The following is a 21,020-nucleotide window of genomic DNA, read 5'->3' on the forward strand; positions in this document are numbered from 1 at the left end:
AACTGTACCATATTCACCAGAATAAGACTATAGATGAGCTAATTAAGTGCCACCATGTTGCATTCAACTGTGTACTTTACTTCACAACAGAACTGACTGCTCTAAGGCCAGTCTCACAACAAGTGAAAAAAACATGCACAACTGAACTGAGAGCAGGCAATGGTTGGGCACTTAGGTACAGCATCGAGGTTCGTTGTGGAGCATAACAGTAAAGAGTACTGGTCACAGCAGTAAGAGAACCAGTGCTTACATACAGAAGTTAAGGAAAAACTGCATTATCAAACTGTACTTTTACATTAAGGTCAAGCACAAACTTTTTATCATATTCCCAATTTGCCAGAATGCTCTGAAGAACATAACCCCCCCCCAAAAAACTTTAAAGATGTATAATTCTGCACAATCAATTCCACATTAAATCACAAAATAAGCACTTGCTTTTCAGCCACCTGTGAATTTAACAAAAAACCCTTACAATTTAAATTAGCAAACGCATTTCCAATCTACAGCTTCATGTGACACTACTAATAATAGGCCTTGTTAAAGAAATTCTCTCAAAACATACATACAATATATACTGTGGGTAAAGGACACAGTGAACAAATTATTTCCATTTTCTCTACCAAATACCTACTGATTATGTGCAATTTTTAATGCTGATGTTAAAAGTTACATGATTTGTGTTCTTCCAGTCCCATTCTAATTGTAAAAGAGTTAGGATTTCAGAAGTGCACATATAATATGGACTGTGAACAGTACAAATTAGTGCTTGTTCCACATAGGTGTTGCCATAGGTCCCTGCGGAGCCCTTTCAACAGTCACAAATTCATCAGGGTTGTCAAAAGCTTCATAGTGCATTAATAGATCTTGAATAGCACACTCCTCAATCTGGAAGGAAAAAAAGAATATGTATTTCAGTGCCAGATCTACATTTATACCAGTAATTACACCGCAGTTACCAACAGGATTTTGGGGCCCTGAGAATATCTGCTACAGACCTCCTCAAGAGGAAGTAACAGTAGATGAGGCCTTCTTCATGCAACTGGAAGAAGCCTCGTGTCTGCAAGCCCTGGTCCTCATGGGAAACTTAAGCCACCCTAATATCTGCTCTTAGGGCATTTGCATTGGTGACAACTTCCTAATACAGGTGATCAGCCAGCTGATGTTGATCACACTGGTGGATCTCAGACTCACAAACAAGGAAGGACTGTTCAGGAATGGTAAGCTCAAGGGCAGCCTTGGCTGCAGTGACCCTGAGACAGCAGACTTCAGGATCTCAAGAGAAGGGACCAAGACAAATAGCAGAATCACAACACCCTAGACCTTCAGGAGAACAGACAATTTGATAAAAGATCTGCTTGGAAAAACAATCATAGAACATGGCCCTTGAAAGAAGAGTCCAGAAAAGCTGTTTGATTTTAAGATCACTGCTTCTAAACTCAAGAATGGTCTGTCAATGAACAGAAAGTCAAACAAGAATGGAAGGATGGCTGCATCAATAACAAAGAGCTCCTTACAGAACAAACACAAAAAGGAAGCACATACAAGGTGGAAGCAGAGACAGATGGCCCAGAAGAAAAACACAGACACTGTCTGAGCATGCACAACAGATTTAGTAAAGCAGAAGCCCAGATGGAGTTGAGTCTGGCAAGCGACATGAAAGGCAACAAAGCAGCAAAAAGATGGGAGCATCTGACACGGGAGAGAAACTAAGACAGCTACAGTTGCTAAGCATGGAGAAAACTCAGATCTAAGCAATGTGTATAAACAGCTGATGGGAAAGTAAAGAAGACTGAGCAAGACATTTCAGTGGTGTCCAGTGACAGTCTGAAATACAGAAAATTGCATTCAAGCTTTTTTTTTTTTTTTTAAACTGAGAGTGGTTGGATACTGGAACAGGCTTCCCAGTAAGGCTGTGGAGTCTCCATCCATTCTTGGAGATATTCAAAAGCTGTCAGGGAAAAGCCTTGAGTAACCTTCTCTAGCTGATCCTGCTATGAGCAGGGACATGGACTAGACAATTTACGGAGACTCCAGCCTCAACCACTTTTTGATTCTATGAATTGATCAGTTGTGGGCTCAATAGTCAATTTGACATTAATGTAGGCCTGCCTCATCAAACAGCGATGTGAAGCTATTAAATTATATTTACTATTATATACATGATACTGAGTGTATCAATACATAATTAGTCCTAAAAACTCATCTCTGTAACAACCAGTGGAAAATCCTTGTTTACCCAGCCACAGTAAATTAGCACTTTACCTGGATCAAAGCCAAAGGTTTCTCTCTGCTCCGAATAAGAGCAGCTTCTTGCTGGAGCTCTTCCTCTACAATAGATGCAAACATGACGGGTGCCATCACAGGAGAGTTAGTTGGCGATGTTGCTAACCAAGGACTGCAAAGAAAAAAAAGCTAATGATTATGAGGCAACATCAGAAACAAGGTCAGCACAAAACACAGAAAGCAAACACCAGAGTTTATGCCAGTTTATGCCTTACTTATGATTCTCTAGCGGCGGAGAATCCAGAACATGGTCTTCCAGACTTGGGCTACTTTTAGCTGTCCACCTGGAAAAAGGCAGGAAATAAAAGTCACTGACAAAGCATTCTCCTAAATCATAATGAATTATGAATTCAGAGTAGCCAGTTACAAATTTTTATTTATTTATTTCCTCCATAAGATAGTCATTGCGAAGTAATGGTGAGTTTGTCTTTAAGTGTGACATTGTGGCTAGTGGGGACACTTTGATACTCATTTCTGACTACCAGAACTTCACAGATTTTCAGCTTGAGCATTAACTGGCATTTCCCAACTTTTGAGCATTTGAACATGTTTTGTTTTTATTTTTAATTTTTTTAACGTGGAAAATAGTCAACTGAATTATACACTAACAGCATTTAGTATAGATCTGTTTGCAATTCACATGGAAAGAGTATGTCTTTAAGGTATAAAAACCCCTGTATTCAAATCAAAACATTAAAAGAGCCAGTACTATAAAAGCACTGGCAAATTATTTCCTGAAGTGTAATACCAGAAATTATGGACTTTCAGTGTGTAGCCTGCAAACACCCCCTATATTCATTAAGGACAGCATACAACTAGAATTTATGGAATTGAAAAAACAAACCCTGAAATACCAATAAAGAGTTCCCAACAAGAAGACATTTTATTCCTTTGTAAAATGTTAACCTGTCTACAAAAAGAAATCACATTTGGTGTATTTTATGCCTTAAGAGACAAGTATGTGTGTCAAAAAAATTCTACATCAGTAAGACGAGAGAAACCTATTCTTGTTATTTAAAATCTTTGGCAACATGTGCACTTTCCAGAAGTCTAATAAAGTGTTATAGCATAATATGAAATGCTAGCAGACTTTTTCTGAATTATTCTATGGCGCTGAAGTACTCTAATGGTGTTGGTATTTCAATAAATCAGTCTCAATTTTCTTCAAGGCTTTGGTAATCCTTCGTAAGTGGCCACAAACTCTTGGAAAAGAGGAAACATCTATAGAATGCTATCTATTAAGAGAATTCCAGTAACTGCTAAGTTACTGCCTGGAATTTTTTCCCCAGAACAAAACTCCAAGGACAACAAGAAGCACGATTCCTACTGCTAAGCAATGAGAGCAGGATGTCAAAAAAGCTGAAAGAAACATCCATCACCAAAAGTGACATTTAAATGAACCATGCCCAGCTTTTCGTCACAAAAGCTAATTTTGCCCACCAAACAGCCAAATACTCAATAAACAGAATGAACACAAACATTAACATCTGCCAAGGCACAACACTGGACTTCAAAAGAAGATCTCTGCAGTGTCACTCCCATGAATCAAACCCAGCAGATCTACCTTCTGCCAGCTCATATTGCTTCTGTGTTTCCACTGGAAAAGTACAGTTCATATGAGCCAAGATGATCACTTGCCTCCATTTTCAGTAATGCTGATCATATCAGACTCTAGCAAGACAGCCAGTGAGACACTGTATGGAGAGGAAGCCAAAAAGGTGTGGTACTTTCCAAACTGAGTGTTTCTGGATAACCACTGTTCCAGAAATTAGAAGGAACTGACACAAATAAGAGCTGCATGGCAAAAGAGGTCAAATCTGCTTTATCAGTCTCCACACTGAGTATCTATAGAGCCACAGTTATAGTAAGTGATGTTATTAATTTTAATTCTTTTTCCACAAAGATTGAAGAATAGATGGGGGAAAAGAAATAGAAAAGCAGTAACTTTTTTTCTTCTGTTTTATCTTTGGTTAAAGAAAACTAATAGCAGGATAGACAGTCCTACTTTATTGAAGAAAGGTATCAGGTCACGCCAGGTAAGTGTGATAAACCAATTTAATAGTTACTATTAATTTAGGAAAGGATAATGTAAACAGAGTGCCTGCGAAACAAAGCAACTGGAAAGAAAATTCAGAAGTACAAGCAAAAGAGACTGTGTGAAGTGCAGCTATTTAAGATGGGAATTTTTCAGCTTGAAGAGAAAGGGGAGAATCCATGGTGTACTGATCACGAATCAGAAGTATGTGGCTGGGAGAAAAATCTTGACTCAGAAATATGTTGGACAAGTTTCCATTTGAAATAAATCTTTCTGCCACCATATACCACACAGGACGAATATTATTTGGAAGAGCTTTCAGTTATTGCCTTCTAGATTCCATGAAGAACAATCTAAATTGTCATAAATGCAGAGAAGGAAAAACTGGCATTGAGTTTTCCATTGATCATTTTCTGAGAGCCTACAAGTAATCTCTAACCTTGCAAAGAAAAAAAAGAGGGAATACAACTGTACTTCGCAGACAAGATCTGGACTGATTGCTGATCTTCAGAACAGCCTCCTCCAGACACAAAACCAATCATTCCAATGTGCCTGAGGGCAAGTAAGTATGGCAGAGGTTGGCATGAATGAGCAGGCAACTCTAGACTGAGTTCAGATACAAATGGGACAACAGTCAAAACGGGGACAGACTACACAGGAGGAAAATGGAAACATTACCTCACTGTATAGGGACAGAGTTGTAAGAGCGAAAAGCTCAGATGGAGCTGAAGCAACCAGTAGATGTATGGGGCAAAGAGAAGTGCTTCTATAATAACAGGAAGAAAAAACAACCAATCAACCACAGAGGTTTCATGATGACTACAAACAGATAAATGTTCTAATACCCACTTTTCACAAAGACGGATGTGGGGAACTACAGACTGATCAGTCTCACCTCTATCTCCAGGAACTTTGTAGAGTAAATTGTTCCTCAAGTCATTTCTGAGCACATGAGACCAGATGGTGAGTGGGAAGAGCCTGCATGAATTTATCACCAAGTGCAAATTATCTGGAAACCTGCTTTCTATGAAAGAGTGACTGGCTCTAGACACAACCAGAAAGCAGATGATGTCATTATCTTTCTTTTTTGCTTTTGCAAACCAAATAGTTATACACGGCCTTCACATAATTTGCACCCTTGCAATCAGTTTTAAAAATATGGACTGGGTAAACGTACTATGAGATATGTGGAAAATGGGCTGGACTGCAAGGCTCAAAGGGTGCGGGATCAGATATATGAAGTCCAACTGGAAACCAATTACTAGTAGTGGTTCACAGGGACTGATACTGGAACCAATACTGTTTCATGTCTTCGGTTATCTGGAAGGAAGGATGGTGTGCACATTCAGCTCCTAATAAGAAAGAGATGGATGGGACCAGGCTGGGGGTGCATGCAGCAGTCCACGTGCTGAATGCCAGGCTGCCCTTCAGAAGGGCCTCAAGAGGCTGAAGAAATGGGCAAATGAGGACTGATGAAATTCAAAGGCAAATGTAAAGTTACGTACTTGGAAGAGAATATCCCTACAGAGCAGTACAGGACAGGGGCTAACTGGCTAGAAAGCAGCTCTGCAGAAAAGGACCTGCAAAGTCTGAGCAGGCAGCAAGGTAAAGATGAACCAGTACATGCTCTTGCAGCAAAGACGACCAATGACATACTGGGCTAGCAAAAATAGCCATACAATCAAAGGAAATGATTCTTCCTCTCTGTGCTGCATTTATGTGGCTACAGAGTATCTTACCTATTCTGGGGCTCCTCAGTACAAGACAGATGTTGGCATGCTGGAAAAAGTCCAGTGGAGGGCTACCAAGATTAGGGACACATGGCAGGAAACACTCTGAAAGAACTGCTGCCTTCTAGGACTGAGCAAACAAAGGGGAGATCTCATTGCTGCCTTCAACTACCTCACTGGAGGGTTGAGGAAAGATGCAAGAAGAATCCTCTTAGAGGTGCACAGAGGTAGAACAAGACACTATAGATACAGGCTGCAAAATAGGAAGTCCAAGTAAGATGTAAGGAAAAGAACACACCCTGGAGATGATCGTGAACATGTTGCCCAGAAAGGTTGGGGTATCTACATCCTTGGAAATACCACAAGTCAACTAGGCCAGGCCCTGAGCAACGTGATCTAGTTAGACCTCTTTGAGCAGGAGGCTGGACTACAGATTCTAAATTATTCTATAAGTTGTTCTATGATTTCAATACAGGGGGACTACTTTTGTCTGAAGTCTAGATAAATCAGCTTCCAGATTTTACTACAGATCATAAAAATAAAGCAAGAATAAAAACCAGGAAAGAATCAAAGAAAAGGAAGGGCAGAGAACAGGAAAAGATCATTTTCTAGTTCATTTAGTTAATTTAGAACTTGCTAGTTCATTTAATTAAGAGCATGCTTGTACAGCTTACTGAATGCCTTTATTCTGGTGTCATCTCTACTTTCCCTTTTTCCACCCACTCTAATAATGCTCACCTTCCTGCACATCGACAATAATCTGCACCTATCCAGCCCATTTGAAAGACATTCTCCTTCCCACTCAAAATCCAAAGAACTCACAGCACTACCATAAACAAGTCAAGATAGACTGCTGTACTTAACCAGTCTGTTAGAGCATAAAGAGTTTTTCTCCGGAGGAAGAAAACACACACAAACTTCCACTAACTGCCAGTCACAGTTCCAGTGTCACAGCACACTCTAGTGATCAATTAAATGACAAGTTTAAGTACCTGTGTCATCTACCTCAATATAAGTAGGGCTTTAAAATGTAGGAAGAAGTCCAGATATTTTGAAGCTGTTTATACATACGTACATCTGTGTTTCTTGCTAGCTTATTCCAGATATTAAATCAACTGCAGATATTTCAACATGCTAGATTAATTCCTTAGCTGGCACCAAAATGACTAGGAGAAAAGGAACAGAGGGGAAACGGGAAGCAAGGATATATAGAAAAATGGAAAAAAGCCCTAAAAACATCAAACTTGGAAACCTGGAAGTCTCGAAAATTAAAGACTGATGCAGAGATGTAAGTGGCTCTGCATGGAAACAAAGCAGCCAAATATCAGTACTGAACCAGCCTGATTAACCCAGCTGGCTGAACTTGCCATGACTCCTGCACAGCCACCGACACGTCCCAACACTCGACTTCCCAGTGTTTCTTGAGGATTTGTTCACTTGAAGCCATGTCAGGTCTGGTGCCTCCGTGACCTAATGACTGCTCTCAGAAAAAGAACACAGAGGCTGGTCTCCTGCAGAACCTCTTGGGTTTTGCTGTACCGTATCACTCATGCACTAGTTATTAGCTCAATATTAGCCAAGCCAAAAGTAGGCCATTCCCATGCGAAGCCAAAGAGACATGTTTCCACTAAGACTCTTCACTGCTCCCTGGAGTAACACAGTGAAGACAACCCAGGCTGCCACAACAAAGTTAAGTCATGTCAGGCCTATGTTTTTAGCTTGCATTATGAGCTACATACACACAGCTGCGCAGCATAACTCCCAAGGCTGAGCTGTCCCTGGAAACAACACTGATCTGCCTCTGGACCCCATCCAGTTCACATCTCCACATTCATGACATTGTTCATCTACAGAAAATTTCTGGATTGCAGAAACTGGAAGGAGACAGTGCATGGAAGCACATTTATACAACCCCCCAAAATTTCTTAGATTTAAGACTTAATAAGTTTTAGTTTAATTACTACACAGCTTACCCAGGGAAGAAAAAAAAAAAAAAAGAAAAAGCAGAAACAGTAGCTGTGTAGTATCAGTAAATCTGACATCAAGAGAGAGATGAGAATTACTTATGCTCTACACACATTCGATTTCCTTTTCTTAAAAAGGAAGAGGAAAGGATGCGGATAATTAATCTTCAGTGAAATAGTTCTTGAATGCCACTGGCAGAAGTCAGAGCCTGCTGTGACAAGAACTGTACAATCAACGAATAAAATTACCTCAAAGTAGAAATGCAATTCCTAACTTTCAGATGGATGAACTAGTCACCTAGGCTTTTTGTACCTAATAGAGAGAAATAAGCATCTTCAGAGACGATTCGAAACAACCTGAAATAGCTCTGGAAGTGCCCTCTTTTCCGACTGATGATAGTCGGTCATCTAGGCTCCCACTAGCTTAACGTATCATGTTCAGACAACTAACGTATCACGCCTGGATTCAGCTCAAAGAATCCAGTTTGCGAGCCTGCAGACAGGCCAGACTCCACAGACTAGACAAAGCAAAGCAAAAGGAAATGAAGTGACTTTATGGAGATCACAGACCACATGTGACAAAACTAGCAATGGCATCCTGTGCAAGTTCCCTTATCAACAGCCACGCCATCTCCCATGGGATGAAAACCTTTGCTATTTTGCTAGCAATTAAACTTTTGACACCTGTTATTTCTTCAGATTTGTGTTTCAATTATTTCCTGCATCTCCACTTACCACAGTAACTTCAGCTTTATTCCTGTTTTTGAAGGACACCGCTCCATCACACACACTCTCCAAAAAAATCCCATCTCTCTCCCACCAGTACTTATTTACATACAGATGCGTATTTTGTTTGTAGTCCAAAGTGTGTATATGCACAGACAAACACTTCAAACAAAATATTAGCAGCAGCATTAAATTCCTTTAGTCTATTTTAAGTTTCCAATTCATAATATTTCCTTCATGAAATCCTATTGACATTTAAAGCCATTAGAATCATTAGAAGAATGCTTACAGGATTTTAAAAAATGGCAATTTCATCTTTTCACATTCCAGCAAAAATTTAAACAGGTTATTGTGGTTCTTGTAAAAAGAGTTCTCAATTAGGAAAAGACTTACTTTATGGTGTTTTGGACCGGTGAATCCTCAGTTCCTTTATATCCAGCCTTTTTGATACCAGTACCAGGTGAATTATTCACACTCACACATTTTTCTTCTTCCATTACAAGATCACGGAATGACTTCGGCAAAGCAGAACATGATGAAGATGACCTTTTAAATAAATACATAAATAAATACATACACATATAAAGTAATAGATCTTAGCTTCTGCATCTAACCCTTATGCCTGCTAGACCCCATCCACTAAAACGTCACTTTGGATCAAACAGGTAAACATCAGATAAGTTCATTACTCTAAGGTACTTAAGCATTTTGGACTTTCGCAGAATTAACAGACACAGTTGTCAAACAGAACCAAGATACTGAACGAGTTACTTGTAAAAATCCCTTAACCTAAGAAGAAATTCACAAAATTCATGCGCTTCATTTTCTTTTACTTGCATAAGCATAACATACACTGCTACTGAACTAGAGCCTGCATATCATCATTAAAAAATAAAGCTTTATGAAAACACAGCAATTTAAAGTTATAGCTACTCTTAACGCTTTCTGATCCAAAGATTTATTTACAGAAATTAAGGTACTTACCCTCAGTTTCACCCCTCCCCATTAAGGCTTTAGACTTAACTCTATATATATGTGCTTACATTTAACCTTACTAACCAGAGAAGTCCCATTCATTTCAAACAAATATTCACATTGACATCAAAAACATGAAATACATTTTAGAACCCATCTGCTCATCATCTACTCAAAGAAATAACAGATTAATTATACGATTAGTTATAAATACCATTGAAGTAGAACAAGCTACCTATACGATGCTAATTAATTGTGTAACTACTGTAAGAAGGGAAGCACTTGATGTCAAAGATGTTTGAACTACATCAATGTGGTATATAAATTAAGAAAACAAACATTAGGCAATTAAAACGTTACAACAAAAGCATCTGAATGCAATATATGATATCTAAACCACATTAGACTACCCAGCGTTATTTGCTTTTTTTTTTTCCCCTATTGCATCAGCAGCACATATGCCATACACTTTATACGTAGACACATAAAGCAGAATGGGAACCACCAAAGAGGACTCAGAGCCATTCCCCACATCCTCTGTTTGTGCTAACAGCTGGCATCCAATAGTCTGGGCAAGTGTTTGACCAGAAGTTCCCAAAACTTACTATACTGAGTAGGCAAATGGTTTTCTTAGGATATGCCGTCACAGAAGCCTCCTCTGATACCATCTAAATAGCCTACCTATCTTCATGAAAATTCTGTACTGCAATCAGATCCATTTGCAATACTGCACCAAAAAAAACAAGAACAAACAAACACATCACCACCACCAAAAAAACCCACAACCCAACTGTGTCATTCTCCAGTTGTGATCCTATCCAAAACAATACAGATGGCTTAAAATGGTTTGGCTTAAACTCTTGGAGGTGATACTGTTGGGAAAGTTACTAAGTTTAAGCTTGCTCTTCCTTATACAAATTAGACAGAAATGACAGTATAACATTAAAAAATAATTTAAACATCATCCTTTAAAAAAAGCTTCTCTAAGTTTTAACTGCAAAACATCAAAGCATGAAATTCCAAGACAGCTGATGTTTCAGAGTAAGCTGAAATTCTGACAAGCTGAACACCTAGACATTAAAATAGACAAGTATCATATAAATCAATTCTGAAGAGAAAGTTTGAATTTCTCTATGCTTCTGTTCTTGAAAAGCCATTGGCTCTCCTGAATTTAAAAACCAAGCAAACAAAAAATAACCACCCACAATCATGATCAAAGTAATTTAGTTTTTTTTTTTTTTTTTTTTTTTTTAATTCTTACACCTCATCTCCCCCTAAATTTCCACCATTCTTTGGGGAAGGTAGCATAGCTTCACTCCCCCCCAAAACTATGAAACCGTAGGTTACTTTTGGTAGAAAAGGTAGGGCATGGTAGAAGATATACTGTGCCTTTTAGTCAACGAAAAAAGAGCCGGAAGGTCCCACACCCTTCTGGCAAGTGTTCTCGCTGTGCATCCAAGACGAGTATCTCATTTCATTGGAACATGAGTTCTATGGCTTTGACTATACTGCATGCATGGAAATCTCACTCCATTGCCAGACACACTCTAACAGTCCATTGTGAATCTACAGAATAGAACTTTGCAAATATGGTGTTAGCACAGATCAGTAACACCCTTCTATTTCACATACAAAAAACACTTTGAACAACTAGCAGGGGCAATCAAATAATTGCTGGCTTGCCTGAAGCTGCTTAAAGTTTCTTCAACGAATGCTCTTTTTGCAGCTAGGCATACATTTAAATATTCATATACCTCCCACTGGTTCTTTGCTTGAGCTAGCAGCATTTTCTAGCTCAGAAGCCAGTGCAACACTGCTGAGGAACATACAGAATCATGTGTGGTGAGCGTTAGACTGGATTCCATCCTTCTGAAGTAGACGCTGGCCTTTCCTCTTCGGATTCTGTGTGTAACACAGTAGAGCCCCGCTACTTTCAAAACCTGCTAAATCAGAACCTTAAGAATGCAGTATGTTTTCTGGAGAGAGTTATTCGATATACTCAAAAATCAGTCCATACTTGCTTTTTAAATGTAAGGAACAGTTCATGGGCAGTTGGTAGCTTAAAACTGAACACCACCCAGTAAGTAAAGAATTATCTACAGGAGAGCAAATGAATAGTGATAATAGCTTACTCAGATGTCAAACAAATGAAGTTACATTGTATATTTTGATACACCTTTTATCAGTGCTTCTCTGACATTCATTGCCTGTATTCCGAAGTAAATAATTTAATTAGAAGCCACCCATTTCATGCTCAGTTCATTGACTCAAATACTTCTAGTTATTTATCTTACAATGAAGAGATAGGACTTCAGGAACACAAACTTCCGAAGAAATTCAGGTAACTCTATAAGTTGCTCTACATGTATGTCCTCTAAAGCCTACTTCAGGTTTTGTATCTAAAAAGCTGTGTATGAAGGGAAGAAGAGACAGACAGATGCCCATACAGATGGCAGCACGGTCATCCCCCAAGTCACCCATCGGCTGGTGCACAAGAGCATCATTTCCCTGGTGCTGCCACACTGAGTCACTGATGGGTACAAATATGGTGGGTTTCTAAGAACAAGTAAACTGACGTGTAAGTGAGCCCGAGTGATTTGTGGTTCTAAGACTGCATACATCATCACTGTAGATGTTGGGTTACACACACTGTTTATGAATAATTGTAACACCAGCAGTCAGATTAAAAAGAGTACATAAAAATTATTGTAGTAACATACCTCTGTATATTGGACACTGGAAATATACGCCACAATTTATGTTTTAGTTATAATCAACGCATGATAAACAGATGCCTACAGAGGAGACTTTTTGTCAGAATTACTATTTAAAGGATGCGTCACACTTCATGCCACAATACCTTGATCTACTATGCAGTACTCCATTTCAGATCAGACTGACATGACCCTTGAAAGGCCCTATAAAATACTAATGCCCTTTCACCATAAGGCTGAATGTACTACATGCTGTCACTAGAGAAGCAAAGCTTGTTCTGGTGCCATAACTGAAGCAGGATATTATTTTTAGAACCACTTGTTATCTGATTTAAAGCGCATGGTTTTGAGATGATTACAACATGCTCTCAAATTTTTCCCGTGAGTTACTGATAAATATTTTGTAACCCCAGCTCTACTCTACTGCTATTTATGTTCAAGAATATTTTTATTTTTACTGTGGTCTAAAACTACGGTAACAGCATACCAATAAATCTATGTGGAATCTCTAATAAATCTAAGGGCACTCCAAAATCAAGGTGGTTATCATATTAACATCTGTGCAAGAAAGATGAGATAAATACATGAAATGGAACAGAGGAAGCACGAAGTTCTAGATGTTACTGTGAATCTCTTGACACAGGATAACTCTCAGTAAGCAATTACGCTGCTTTCTGGCAGTATCTTCTCCTCAGCCAGCTCTTCATGTGATTTTTTTTCTTCTCTTTACACTCATTAAATAGCTAACAGGCTACATGTCTGTTTTCAACTTACATAGCAAACAGGCAAAGATTCCAGCAGATGCACGCTACTCTTATTTCTGAAAGGAGAAAGCAGTATATACAGAGGATCAAAGAAAAGAGTCCGAAGATACAAGAGGCAGGTGGCTCTACCTATGGAAAGCATGTCTGTCCTTAGAAAGACATACTGCAATTTTACTTTGATATCTATTCAATATGAAACTACAACATAAGTTTTTAAAACAGCTAAACCGTCTAGGGAACGATTCATTTAAAAACAAAAAAGGTTACTGCAGTGGGTATGCAGCAAGCTTTGTTCCCACTGAGGCACAAAAAGGTAAACTATAGAGAAAGTAAATGACCTTAAATTCTCCTAGGTATTCTGTATAAGTACAGAAGCAAATTTTAATGAAAAACCTCCTTGAATGAGGAAAGCAGGAGAACCGTTCAACACTTGCCTCCACATGAAAGCATGCACATAAGCATTTATTCTGTAGTAATTCAACACACCAAATTCACAAAGCTTATGGCTACTTGTTCAGTTATGCCTCTATGCATCATACAACACCAATTCTAATTGTGAAAAAGAAATTGTGAATCAGGCTAGCTGTAATCGCTCACTGCTGTAAACTCAGTTTGTTGAGCAGACTATAAACCATTCTTGTTTGATATACTGATATTTACTTGAACATTTAAATTGTGTTTAAAATGACTTTTAATACTGATTACACACATTATACCTCCTCCCACTTTAAGGGATCCTTAATAGCAGCATCCATCACTCCCTTACTCTATTCCAAAATCATTTTAGCCTTTTCCCCCAGGAAGAACAAACTTACTTTTTTCTTTCCTGACAAAGAAAAACAGCATTGCTAATGGTTACTAATAACCTCTTCCTGACTAAGTTTCAGAGCTTGTGTTCTACCTTCTTTTTCTATACGTCACTTTGATAACATCTGCAAATACCACATCACACGCAGGCAAGAGCCAGATGGGATGCAGCCCTCTGACTCACTATAGCAACCACTGCATTTCCCTTCCCCCTTCAAGTTTCTAGATTACTACCAAATGTAGATACAAATAACATTAATCTTTTTAATGAACGGAATCTAGGTCATTTTTATTTAAGAAACTGCTTTTAAAACACTAATGTAAAAACCCTCCAAAACCCAGAAGTGATATTTAACTTGTAACATACCATGCGTTCCCCAGTCTTGCAACTTTTGTAGGTGTGGGTGGTGCAGTTATTAGTGGAGTAGGCTCCGTGCTGGTAGTTACTGAACCATTATCTTTTGCTGCCAAGGCAATCATTTTCCTTTGCTTCTGAGAAAGCTTGATTCCATGAGAAGCCATTCTGCTATGAATTGATATTGCAAAGAAAGACATAAGATCAGTGTCCTTTCAGATGATTTGCCTTTAAAATTGCATACTAAACTGAGAAATTTCTTTCCTAGACCAAAATACTTTATCCAGTGGGGTGACAATGGGCAGAGGGGTTGGTTGGCTGGGGAGCAAAAGGAGGATCAGTATCAAGAGCGACAGAAAGAAAAGCACCATAAAACAACAACTCATTCTAATTCCTATAGAAGAAAATATAGGGTAGGAAAAATTCTAAGAGATCCTCCACCAGACTAAGACAATTTTTGTGACTTTTTAGACTGACAAATTTAGCTCCCTTAAACCAAAAATATTCTCTTTTTTTTTTTTTTTTAAATGAACACAACAGAATATAGCCATTTTTTCCTATGTGTAGCAATTTGTTTTCTAAATTATTTGGATTCTTCATTCTCAGATGTTTGGTTCACAGCTTCTAAATCAACCTACACAGCAATCCTTTACTTGGCTCAAAGAACAACAAAACAAGACCACAACAAATAGTTTCTTCCAATTTACCATAAGCATATATTATTGACTGAATAATAAATTTCTCTCCCGTGAGAGAAAGAACTTGATAAAAGGGCTCTAGGACTCTCTTCCTAGCTCTCCTTTACAAGAATGTCACACTTCAAAGGCCATGCAAGTCATTTCCAGTTCTCTTCCATACATTACCATGTAATAAACGCGTGGGTTAATTCTCTCACTATGTCTTTGAGGTGCTTCTCAGAGCAAGAACCACCCTTGACTAAGAATTGTCAGTATCAACATATTGATATGATGAGGTGATGGGGGACAGAATGTAACAGAAAGAATGTGAGACAAGATAAAACTTCATAATCAGTTACAATATAGTCCACAAGTAATTTCTTAAGTCCTATGTACAACAGTTAATGCTTTTTGGTTGAAAATAGTAAAGTTCAGCAGAGCAAACCAATTATTTAAGACAGCAGCTTCCTAGCACTTCCTTGCTTTCTTGCTTTTCATTTCAAAAGCTAGGACATGTTTTCACAGTAGTTGACCAAGCAAGACTACAGTGAAAATAAGGGGATACATTTTGAATGATAAAAACACAAACAAAAAAAAAACCACTATAATGAACTGTAATGTGAGTAAACAAAGTTGTTCAAAAAAGAAAGAGGACATCTTTTCTCCTCCTCGTTTTCATCTCTGGATTGCCAGAACCACTAAGTAAATTCATAATGGCCTATTCTATCACACTTTTCTTTTATAGATTTTGTTTTTTTACCAACCTTGAATTTGTCTTTGGCATGGTTCCACATTTCTGCATATTTTCTTCAATTTCCATGATAGTTCTTAGATCCATAGCAGGAGGGCTGGCAGGACTAAATGAAAAATGAAAAGTTACCTTACAAGGCACTCATTTTTACTTACATTCCACAGTTCCAACCTTCACTGAAATCTTCTAAATCATACATAAGATTGGTAACCGGATGTATAATTTGTGTCTGTTTCCTCAATTATGGCAAACCTCAAACACAATGTTCCTGACAAAACTGTTATAAATATATACATATTTAAGAACGTACTGTAAAAATACTCTCAAACTCATTATGCTATGAAACAGAAAGATGTGAACTGTGATTACTTTCAAAAATTAGGAACCTAAATCCAGGATACTTATTTAGTAGCCAACTGTTTGTGTTAAGTATTAGAGGAGCATTGTTCATACCTTCTTCATGTAGGCTGAAATATCTTTCTTTGAAGAACTTGTTTAAAAATATTTCACATGGCACAGAACCTTCTTTGCCAGTTAAAGCTCTGTACAAATACTAGCTACACTGTCAAACTTTAGGAATCTTTTTTTTCTTGTAAATTACCTACTTTTAAGCTTCCATAGAAACGAACATGAATTGAATCCAGACATTTCCAATGTTTATGTAAAACTATAAATTAAAACCTATGTATCTGAAGATTTTATAAATTAACTACATTTAAAGACAGACCCTGAAATCAGACATAAGCAGCGCTTTCTCTCTCTACATAAAACCAACTGCCATGGACTAAGTAGTGAATTAATCAGTAGGAAGTCACACCAAACCCTGTCATCACTGCTCCTTATTAGTACTTCAACCAAATATGCTACGCTATTGATCCTTAAAACGCTCAACAGAACAGTGCTGCCTGCCTTTTTTTGGATACCACGTACTAGCAGTACAAGAAAAAGCCAAGGAGTACAAGGGAAACCCATAAAGGTACAGGGATATTAAAACAAAGTCCTTTGGCTTTATTTGTTCCCTTTCCATGTAACTCTAAAAAAAAAAAATATATATATATATATATCCCAGAAGAAGTGTAAGGCAGAAAATGAAGGGGGTACTTCTTCCAACTAGTCTGAACACTAAAGATTCAGTTGGGGGATGGTCACCCTCTCTGCACAGACTACGTGACAAGACAAAAGTCAAGACCTAATGGACCCTGCACGCTGAATCATGTACTTCAGAGCTGGGATTTTTAATTCCTACAGCTTTATCACCTGCATTCACAAAGCCCATCAGACACAAACCAACAGAGGCTGGGAAAACTCTGAGAAGTTATCGCTATATAATTCCCTAAATCCTTGACTTCTTCCCTCATCAGCCTTTATTGGCAACTGTCAGAGCCCGGACATAAAGCAGGATGGAGCTTCAGCCCATTAGAGTACTGCTGCTCTTTCATATGTAGATACTACTACAGATTAAAAAATTCATATTCAATTATTTTTTTACTGTACCAGTTAAAGCTGAGGTGTTGATTTTCACAGACCGTTTAAGTTTAAAGGAATGGCTTAAAAATGCCAAAGTACAATAATGCTTCCAATGGCTCCAAGCATCATCTGACAGAAAACTGCCAAGTATTTTACAAGAGGTTAATGAAGCTGGCCTCTTTAAAATAGGATTGCACAAGTCTAGACTGGTAAGACTCAAAGTTAGCTTTTCTCAAAGAAAAATTCTCGAAGAATAAATACCAGTTCAATAAAGCTACCAACATTTTTAATACATGTGTCAAGTAACTTATGATCATTTTGAGATCAATTAACTTTGCAGACAATAGCATTCACCAGCAAATGAAGACTACTGACTGTAACTTAGGTTACAACTATATAGGTTACAGGTTGCAACTATTACTCCACCTGAAACTGGTTGCTACCCAATTGGGAGAGGTTGCAGAGTTGTTTTTGGTACTGGGAATGAACTGTGGAACAGACTGTACCACTGCTGACGATCCCCTGTATGACTTCATCTCCTTGTTAGGTTGAGAGGCTTTCATGGACTGACTACATGCTTTGTCTTTTATCTAAAAAAAAAGACCAAAAAAAATGTTGCATGAATATTCTCCAAATATTCTCAGTTTTTTTCCCCTCAGAAAAAAAAAAAAGTGAATCCTTGCTCAGGCTACTATTTGTACCCCTCCCCCCCTCCCCCTTTTTTTTTTTTTTTTTTTTTTACTTCGCACTTCACCCTGAATCAAGCTAAGTCCATCTTGTTAATGGAATATTTACTCTGAGATGTTCATTTCTAAAGCTGTAACACTTAATGTAGGCAGAATTAACTTATAATTATTTTTCTTTGCCAGTTAAGCAAGTTTCTCCGTATTAAGGATGACAGTTTCTCAGAAACACTCCAAAGATGCAAGCCCTGCTTTTGATGGATTAGATAAACATAAAAATAAATTGCTAGGAACAAATAGATCCAACCTCAGTCCTCTCTGGATGAAATCCTTTTGTGAAGTCAGGGGACTGCAAGTCTCTGGGGCTACCCACTCCTGCATAACTACCTTCAGAGTCAGAGGTTAGGAGTTCTGGAAGCGATTCTACAGAGTTAGTTTTATCCAGCTTTATGGAGCCTAAGAAATAAGAACAGGAAGTAAAACTATTATATCATGAAAGCAGGACTAAACAATGCTTAAAAAAAGCAAAGCAAAAATTATTAACTACATAGCATGGGTAAAAAATAAATAATTTGTTACATTAAAGTGTCCATTAGCGCTCTTTTTACAAAACCCATGCTTTTACAGAAAACTTCGCACACAAGCTTAAGATGACAACCATCCCTTTAAGTAACTTAGTCTTAGGAATTCACCATTCAAATTCAGCTGTGGTGTTTACTAGAAGACAAATGATCTTTGTAAGTTTTAATGGTTGAAGTATAAAAATTGCATTGGATATTAAACTTTATGCTCTGTTTTTAATACCTGAAAGGAAACTCTTTCCTACTGACCTGTAGAGGCTGGGCTCTGAATAATATCTGATAGATTATATCCCCCAGAACTGTCAGAGCGTTTCCGTGGCTTCTTTTTTGCCTTATTTTTTGCTCTTTTGAAAAGGGCTTCCCTGTTAAAAACAGAAAAATACAAGATGGATTAAACCATCAAGGAAGTCTAGTTTCAGAAGTATCAATGTCAAGCTTTTCAGGCAACAGCCGTAGTTATACTTTAAACAGTAATAGTTGCTCCCATCAGCTGTCACTAGCTGCTTCTTCCTCCTCTGGCATTACCCTTGTTCATGTGTTGGCATAAATATTTACTAAATGATTCATGGGGGAAAATAATAGGAGAAAAAGAAAAACTCTCTCTTGTGTAGATCTAGCCTCTGATCTGTTCCACTGCACAAACACTTCTGCTGAGACAGTGGAAGATACAGCAGCTGCATAGGCTGGCACTGCCACCTAGGTCAGATTAAGCTTGCTACACATCACAACAACTGGCAGAAAGCAAAGTAACTCTTTATGCCCAGCACAGATGCTGACACAAAGTTAGCACTACAACTACAAGAGTAGGTATGTGGTCATGTAACCCGAATGTCAGTCGTTCCAACATACCCTACAATATTAGGGACAACAGAATCAAATGAAAGGACTCTATTTTAACAATACTACTAGAAATTCACAATTGAACGAATCACAGCTACAGTACCCCAACTTCTTCTCTACTTTGGGGGAATAAATATATATATAAACCTATTCATTCCTGCATCAATACTGTAACCTTAAAATATTTTTCTTTTTAAAAAAAAATTTCCCTATCCAGGGAGTCAGTCAGGCACCATACGTACATATGGTATTTATACCATATGTACCTCACTTAGTTACAAATGTTGATGTAAAACAGATACTTACTGAGAATTTTGTTCTGTATTCATTTCTTCCTTTAAAAAAACAAAGTTCTCTCCATCTTCAGGTTCAAACGAACTCAAATCAGGTCCATCTGGATATGGAGTAATTACCCTCCTGACCATAGCTGGAATCTGTAGTTGTAAAAGCTGTTAAAATCGTTGCTCTTAAATTGCTTGCTAGTAAATAATTGGTCTCTTGTGGAAGGACCAAAAATGACAGTTATTTAGAACATTTTTATAGATTAAGTAACTGATTATTTACCCAGCTTATAAACTTGAGTTACTTCTCTAAGTAGAACAGAAGAATTCTTTCATTTAAGTGATAGACTCAGAATGTATATATATGTTTGAGCTGCCTATAACTCCTGACAGAAGATGCTTCAGGTTTTTAAGAACAAATCAGAATTTGCTTAGACCCTTACGTATAGAAGTTCAACTTTCACATTATTTTTCTCATTACCCTTAAGATCTAACGAGAACACTGTACTTTTCACTGATTTCCTTTCTTCTAAGGGATGTCCTTTTCCACAAATCTTCCTTAATTTTTCCCCACACAACAACTGTTAAAAAACATTTAATACATTTATTTAATACATTTAAGGTATATTTTAATGGATTTATAGGACTATACTGTTGTAGTGATGGCTAATAAATAAGGCAATATGAGCTCCATGAGAGTGGTAATAGCAGCAGCTAACCTTCATTTTTTGAGTCATATGTTCCACTTGCAACCTGTCACCTATAGACCCTGCAGGTATGTATTACCCATTACCTGTTCTCACTTTAAACCTGAGCACCTTACACTCAAGTTGTTCAACTTACCATTTTCCTGTAATAAATAGAAAGATCCTTTACAACTTCATCACTTAAGACATCCAGAGTCCTTAAAAATAAGCAAAAAACAAATACTGCTTTTTCAAGCTTTTAAGATAAGTTTAGCTTGAAAAAGATAAAAATAAAAATTACATTAATGAAAAGCTCAAATGCATGTCCTAAATAAATCTCACTTAGATGCATTATTACACATCCATAGTAGTCACACAAATAGAAGTATAAACTAGTTAATGCTCTTGTTATAAGGCAGGATTAAAACCCTAACCTTTCCAGACAGTCTGCATTTCCTTAAAGCCACAGCCAACACAGACCTACGTAGTTAGATTACTATGAACTGATTATTGCCTTACCTGTTTCTGCATAGATACGTGGCAGAAAGACACATATCTAACATCCAAGTCTAAGCAAATTCTTCTGTAAAACTCAGCCACAATATCCTCTGACATTTATGCCAGAAAGTAATACTATAACAAGTTCTGCAGCAAAATTCTATCTTGCCTGCATGAACAGCTCTCCTTGCCCAAGGCTATAA

General features: G+C 37.8%; 1 protein-coding gene across 3 annotated transcripts in view; it reads right to left on the reverse strand.

Annotated features, from left to right (window-relative positions):
• Positions 1–265: 265 nt before the first annotated feature.
• Positions 266–21,020, reverse strand: part of IBTK (inhibitor of Bruton tyrosine kinase) — a 52,203-nt gene continuing 31,448 nt past the window's right edge. For 2 of the 3 annotated variants that reach the window (XM_084283845.1, XM_084283844.1), the window contains exons 19-29: positions 20,477–20,537; positions 19,659–19,786; positions 18,762–18,874; positions 18,239–18,387; positions 17,675–17,838; positions 15,795–15,887; positions 14,366–14,524; positions 9,132–9,284; positions 2,499–2,567; positions 2,263–2,395; positions 266–885 (exon numbers count right to left, since the gene is read on the reverse strand). In XM_084283845.1, the coding sequence (XP_084139971.1) occupies positions 760–885; positions 2,263–2,395; positions 2,499–2,567; positions 9,132–9,284; positions 14,366–14,524; positions 15,795–15,887; positions 17,675–17,838; positions 18,239–18,387; positions 18,762–18,874; positions 19,659–19,786; positions 20,477–20,537 (1,348 nt within the window). In that variant the 3' untranslated portion in view covers positions 266–759. The remainder of the gene's footprint in view (positions 886–2,262; positions 2,396–2,498; positions 2,568–9,131; positions 9,285–14,365; positions 14,525–15,794; positions 15,888–17,674; positions 17,839–18,238; positions 18,388–18,761; positions 18,875–19,658; positions 19,787–20,476; positions 20,538–21,020) is intronic. The other variant, XM_084283846.1, reaches the window with a different exon arrangement.

Source organism: Netta rufina (assembly GCF_964035555.1).
Source record: "Netta rufina genome assembly, chromosome: 3".
NCBI classification, from domain to species: Eukaryota; Metazoa; Chordata; class Aves; order Anseriformes; family Anatidae; genus Netta; species Netta rufina.